The sequence below is a fragment of the Crocodylus porosus genome, unplaced genomic scaffold, assembly GCF_001723895.1.
Source record: "Crocodylus porosus isolate Cpor-Errol unplaced genomic scaffold, CroPor_comp1, whole genome shotgun sequence".
NCBI lineage: Eukaryota > Metazoa > Chordata > Crocodylia > Crocodylidae > Crocodylus > Crocodylus porosus.
The window spans coordinates 101,588,453-101,595,333 of NW_017728886.1; the positions used below are offsets into that span (position 1 = coordinate 101,588,453).

General features: G+C 42.9%; 1 protein-coding gene across 1 annotated transcript in view; it reads right to left on the minus strand.

The window, feature by feature from the left end:
• The window catches only part of ERP44 (endoplasmic reticulum protein 44), a 108,353-nt gene that overhangs the window by 31,406 nt on the left and 70,066 nt on the right, over positions 1-6,881 (minus strand). The window contains exons 5-6 of the mRNA XM_019539903.1: positions 5,619-5,803; positions 3,433-3,548 (exon numbers count right to left, since the gene is read on the minus strand). Of these exons, the coding sequence (XP_019395448.1) occupies positions 3,433-3,548; positions 5,619-5,803 (301 nt within the window). The remainder of the gene's footprint in view (positions 1-3,432; positions 3,549-5,618; positions 5,804-6,881) is intronic.

Consider the following 6,881-nt stretch of genomic DNA (forward strand, 5'->3'; position numbering starts at 1 on the left):
GTGCTGGCTCCTACCCTGGGGGTCTTTAAGAGGAGGCTAGACGAACACCTTGCCGGGGTCATCTGACCCCAGCATTCTTTCCTGCCATGGCAGGGGGTCAGACTTGATGATCTGCTCAGGTCCCTTCCGACCCTACCAACTATGAAACTATGACTTCCAGTCACAAGACAGTGTCCTGGGGCTGTGGCACCTGTCAAGGGGCGGGGATACGCATGTGGCCCTCAACAGCTTGCCAGAACTTGGTAAGTGGCCCTCCACCTGATATAATTGCCTACCCCTGGGCTAGTGGGAAAGAAAGGTCAATAGGTATTAGTTTCTCAAAGAATAATCCACGGTAGAAACTTTATAAACCACAGCTCAGAGACTGATCCTGTGCTTTAGCTGACAAAATAAAATTCATGCAGAGCAGAACAGGTATTAAAGCAGTTTTTGGATTCTTCAGTGGAGAGAAACAGAAATCAAAAAATCAAATATGCAGAATCTTGCCTCTCCTCTGCAACTCTCTTTTCAGCAGAAAGATGGACTGTTTTTACCTGGTGATATTTATGCATAGGATTTTCAGCACTTTCTATAGTGCTGTTTTGATGTTAAAAACATGTTGGAAAATACCAGGCCCGGCACTATAATCAAGTTGCCTTAAACTCTCTCTTTTTTTGTTAAACAGTAAGCATCTGTGTAAGCAAGTACATTCTGATTGTTTAAATGAATTATTACTGACCACTGATAACCAGAGTTAAAAACTGTGCATCTTATTATGCCATTAGCCAGGAATTTTTCAGGAAACAAAAGGCAATTTAACTCCGAGGCTTTCAATGGGGATAAGACCCTTAACTTCCTGCATCTAAAACAAACACTTGGGTGAGATATTCAAGCTCTCCTGTAGCGTACCCATGTATATTTTGTCAAGACAGGAGCTGTTTTGTGGGGGAAAAAACTATTAATTGCAAATGAACAAACAACACTTCTATAACAGGAAAAAAAAATTGCTACTCATTTGTTTACGCAAACACGAGCCTAGGACCTTTTGCAAAAGTAGAGTTTGCAGTAAGACATTTTGCTTTTTAGGAAATTTTGTGCTTCACTGAAAAATGTCTTTTGCAAACAAATGCCATTTGAAAATGAGCTGATTCTCTAGCCCTGCCTGCATTTATAATGAAAATGAATAAATCAAAAAAGGTGTTTAAATACAGATCTTACTAAGAACAGGTTTCAGTGTGTGTTGAGGTGGAAGAATGCATCATTAATGAGTGAGTAGAGAAGACACTGCTACTCCAATGCTCTTATCAATCGTGCCTATAATGTTCTAGAAAACCTGGATTTGGGAATTTTATAGCTATTAGTATGGTTTGCAGGTGAGAAATTGAACAGCTATTTTTTTCACCAGCACAGATAAGCTACTGAATTTTTAAAGAAACAGGTTATTGGTAAGAGATTGCTACAAAGGACTGATTGAATACACCTGAAAAATTACAGGGAGTTTAAGTATCTACTAAAGAAAATCCACCTATCAGTTATTTTTAAAATGTAACTGTTAGGAAAGCTTTAGCTAACAGTACCAATGTCACTCTGGGCTATAAAACAGTGACACACTAACTGATGAAGCAATAGTAAAAAGAAAAGCAAAAAAAAAAAAGCAATCTGAACAAAATTACATTTCACTGTATCAAGGGTGTCCAACCTTTTTGAATGTGGGGCCGGATCATGAACTTTTTATCACCCAGTGGGCCGGCGAGCCATATTCAAAGACCTCACAGGAAGCGGTATCACATCAGGAAGTGATGTCACGTGACCTTTGACACCAATGAAGTTGCAGGTAGTGACAATGAAATGGGTCTGGAAATGTGGTTTAAAATCCAAATAAAAACAAATTTGGTCTGGTAGCACTCTTTTATTTTCAACAACCCCCTAGCAGTGCTGGAGAGGAGCGTACCACCCTGCTGCACCCTTAATTCCCTGCCTTTGTCCACATGGAAAGCCACAATTTGCAGAGGGGTAAAAATCATTTTTGAACGCAAAACCCCTGTTGACATTGCGCTGTATTTACTCCAGAGAATTGTTGCAGGGATCTGATTTTTCCGAAGGTTAGCAGAGCTTTCTATTACCATGGTTTCGTGCCTCCTAGTTTTCTAATACTTGGTCACAGATCTTTAATTTCTTATCTGCAGGTGCCCTCTTGAAGCGACATCCTGCCAGGGGGGCAGAAGCAGGTGCTCACGTGGCCTGTCCAGTCTGGCTGCGACCTGGGGGGCGCAGGGGGCGCCGCCTGACCCCGTCATGTCCTCCCTGCCACCTGGGCGGCCTCGAGGATGCTCCCACACCTGCGCGCATGGGCTCAGCAGCCAGGGGGATGTGCGCGGACCCTACAGGCAGGTGCAGGACATGCAGGAACACCCCCCCTGCTCCCTCTCCCCTGGGGCAGCCTGACTGGCGGGGCTCCCTCCCTCCCTGGGGCCCGTGACTCATCACCCCCAGCACAATGTCTGTGGGTATGGGGGGGAAAATCAAGGGGGTATGCGGGGAGGTGGGAGTGGCGCCAGCTTCCCGCCCCAACAGCCACAAGCATAGCAGCAGCATCTTCTGCGGGCCCAGCCGCAACATCCCTCCAAGCCGGCATCCACACCCCCTGTGCCTGCTGCATCATGACTTGCTCCAGCCTGCAGGGACCAGCGCGGGGCTGGCATGCAAATGAGGAAGGGAGGGGCAGGGCTAGGAAGGGACACCATGAAATAAGGGGAGAGGGGAGGAGCTGCACCGCGTCGGCAACATAAAGCTGATGCGGTGCGTGTGGGAACCTTGTCCCTTCCCCAGCCCTTCTGCAGCCATTAGGAAGCTGCTGAGGGGTTGGGGGAGGGACCAGGGGTGGAAACGAAAGTAAATGGTGTTTACTTCCGTTTCCCATCGCAGCAGCTTGGGCCTCAGAAAATGGCTTGGCAGGCTGCATGGTGGCCTGTGGGCTATATGCCGGACAAGCCTGCACTATATGAACTAAGACTAGGAAGAGTCATTGAGCAAAATTCATTTTTTGTTTGTTCTCATAGACCAGGGCTGTCCACAGTCCCATCTTCCCTCAAGCCTCCTGGCCATGGGCTGCTTCAGCAATGTGGACTGTGCTGCCCTACACTAGGGGTGTGGGCAGGAAGTAGAAGCTGGAGGAGAGAAGTGGAGCCCAAGATCCTGGCAGCAATGCCTAGAGTGATGAGGGAAGCAGTGCCCAGAGGGGGACCGTGGGTTAACTTGTTGGGGGCCATGAGTTGGGCAGCCCTGTTCTAGGCTATCAGCACATGGAGACGTGCTATTAGACTCCAATCCTTCATATTTTGATTTCTTTAACATGCCAAAATTTCTCTCCAAAACATTTTCTGAAATTTATGAGCAACATGTTTTCAGTATCAGTGAATTCATGCAATTGATGCATTTTAGAAAGAAACTTACCCAAATGCAGAGAGGAAGACGCAATCATCATGCAAAATATTTGATACTCTTTCAAAAGTTCTATAGTTATTAGAGTCCTTCTGCTCAAAATATCCAATGATATTTCTTTTACTGCGCTGTAAAATAAAAGCAGGCAGTTATAGTTTCTTGCAAATCAAAGGTTATTACTCCCTTCAAGAAGTGTTACAGACAGAACAGGTTTTCACTTTCCCCCCTTAATCAAAAACATAGTTAATGGCTGTCAACAATCTGCCTCCAAATGTGGTATAACCATACAACAATGCAGGATTTCCTACTAGAATGGTTACAGAATATATTCTTTCAAAGAAAGTTTATGAATTTCTTGGCCTATTCAGGATGACCAGCATGAATTAAAAAATAAAATCATTCCCAAGATATCTGATTAAACTTAAATTCTATATGGTTAAAATGTAAAATTGAATTCTGACATTCCCCTCAAATACTGGAAAAACAAAAGTTACTTGCCAGTAAGTAGAATACTTTGCGATGTGGTGTCCACATACATGTTCTGATTTGTGGATGTCTTACTTTGCCTAGAGACATTTTTCACCTTTGCAGTATCTGTAGAATGAGCCCTAGTCTCAATGCTCCTCATGCCCTTGTGATGAACAAATGGGAAGAGTGCACTCCCTGTTCATGAGTTCATCTCAACTGCAGATTCCTATATATTACTCTTGATTCTGAGCAAGAGGACAAGGAAGATGGGATGTGAATTTGTATGTGGATAACACATCATAGAGAACTCCACTTGTTTTGTTTTCCCCATCCACAAGCACATTCTCACGGGTGGGTCATTCCAGAACAGTGCCTGCATATATGGAAATGGGTCTTTGAGTCCCTTGAAGCAAACAGCAGTTACAGGACTGCTACACCACGTGCAGCATCAGCTCTTGATGCTTCCGCAACAGCATAACACTTTGTAAAAGTATAGATTGAGCGCCACGTTACCTATAGAAACATTATGGAGGAACACCACAGAAATAGCATGGGCTCTGATGGAATGTGCCCATATTACAGGTAATAAATGGCATCCTAGCAGTCTCATAACAATTTTATACAGCCCAACTGTTGGGTCAATGTTGTTGTGCCCTTAGATCTTTGCTATGAAAACAAGGAGCTGTGGAGACTTTCTAAATGAGTTGGTTCAATGAAGGTAATAGGCCAAAGTACTTTTAACACCCAGCAAATACAGTAAAGATATTGAGTAATGATAAAGTAATGACAAATATTATCTGCTGCCAATGAAAGTCAGTAACAAATCCGGACAAGTCTTCAAGGATACCTTTCAAGGACAAAGATGGTATGGTTGGGGCAGGGTGAGGGTGGGGGGAAGAGTTACTACCAGGAGGGATTACAGTTCACTCATTTTTTGTACCAATGTAATCACTACCAGGAGGGCTGTTTCATAGAATCATAGAAAATTAGGGTTGGAAGGCACCTCAGGAAGTCATCAAGCCCAACCCCCTGCTCAGAGCAGGACCATCCGCAACTCAATCATCCCAACCAAAGCTTGTCTAGCTGGGTTTTGAAAACCTCCAAGAATGGAGCTTCATCATGGAGGGGTGGTCTTCCAATCTCGGCTTTGCCTCACGTTCAGCCTAGACCAGGAGCCCTGTCACTTGCAGGGTGTCTCGGTCTCAGCTGGGTACGCAGCACAGCTGGGGCCAAGAGGGTTCACACACCCTTAAGTCTTGGGGAATCACAACAGCCACAATCCCCAGGGCTCAGACATTTCATGCTGGACATAGTGCACCTCTGCAGTTGGGGCCCCATCAGGTGATGGGGCTCCCAGTCACAGGGGAGACCTCACTACACATGCTAACTAAAATTCAATTGCAGCCAGCTATAAAGTTAGTACATAGCTGGTTAGACCTTTTTGTTATAGTATAGTTACTTTACCTGTGTGCTCTTAAGGTAATTGTGCTATTAGCCAGTTAATTGTGTGATACCTGCAATGTGTAGAGGGGGCCTAAACGAGACACACCCATAAGTGACAATGTATGGGTAGAGTTACTTGAAGTTACTCTGACCTTTGAGAATATGAAAGCTAACTATATTTTTCTGAATAGAAGAAAAAAAAAAAAAATCAATGCATCAAATTCATTTGTCTCAACATACAGAGCCAAAATACACTGATGTCATAGAAAGGAAATCAAGAGACTTACGTCAACAGAGTGAATTTCTTCCAAATCTTGGACTTCTCGAATAGGATTGCTTTTCTGTTGTCTTATATAGTCTGCTATTGCAGTCACTGATCTCTGGCCTCTATACTCTCTCTTCATCATCATTCCATTTCGAAACAGCTTTAGGGTTGGATATTTGCTTATTCTGTATCTTTGAGCTATATCCGCTAATATAGAAATTAAGAAAAAAACAGTTATATAAATACAGAAATGTACTGTCTGTTAATACTTATTAACATGTATATACACTAAGGCAGGGACACTGAAGCAATGGTCCTTCCACTTCCATCTTTAAACAAGAACCAGAGGTAAAAAAAGTACTGGAAGAATACAGATATGGAGAATACCTGTCCTATTTATATTTAAGAAATGTAATTTGTATGGTCATCAACATGAAGGAAAATCATAACAATCAAAATTTGCCATACTTTTCGAACTAGAGGCAATGAGTTAGTCCCATGTATTTGGTGCCTTTTACATGCTTTTAGACACAAATTCTACACCTAAATAACGCAGCAAAAATTCAGATGATGCACATTTCCTCATAGCTAAGCCAAGCTCATATGTGAGCTCAGTACACGCTAAAAATTTCATAATTATGATCACATAAGTTTGCACAAAAACTTCCTAAGCACATGGAAATATTATACTCTACACATTTTTCAGAAGGTTACGGTATTTGGAGATGCATATAAGGCACTTAGCAAATAACTTAATTTCTTCTACCTGCTGAATTTATCAAAAATATTAAACAATATAGGTTTCCCTCGCTTTATGCGGGCTCTGTAGGTGTGAATTTGCTCTTATGCAATGACCCTTTTTATACCAAAAATTCATTATATGTGAGGTAAATTCACTCTTATGTAATCGGTGTGGTGGAAGCCCACAATCAGCTGCTTTGTGCAGTGCATTGTGGGAGTGATACACACCAAAATATAGTCTCCTGTGTGGATCTGTGGTCTTCTCTTACAGTCTGTAACACGTAGTTGCCATTCCCATTATGGCTTCCAAACATCCTGCTAGCTTATCTCTGTCTACTGTTGGTGAGTATCAATATTGTCTTGTAAAAGTGGTAGAAATGGGTCTGGCGGTCAGTCCAGTCGAGGTCTTGGAAAGTATCCTTATTTGTTACATTGTAAAGTGGGTTCCCTTTATGCGAATTTGAGTTTCGTGCTGCTTTCCAGGGATGCATGTACTGCATAAAGCAAGAGACACCTATAGTCTCATTACTTGTTTACTATCTAA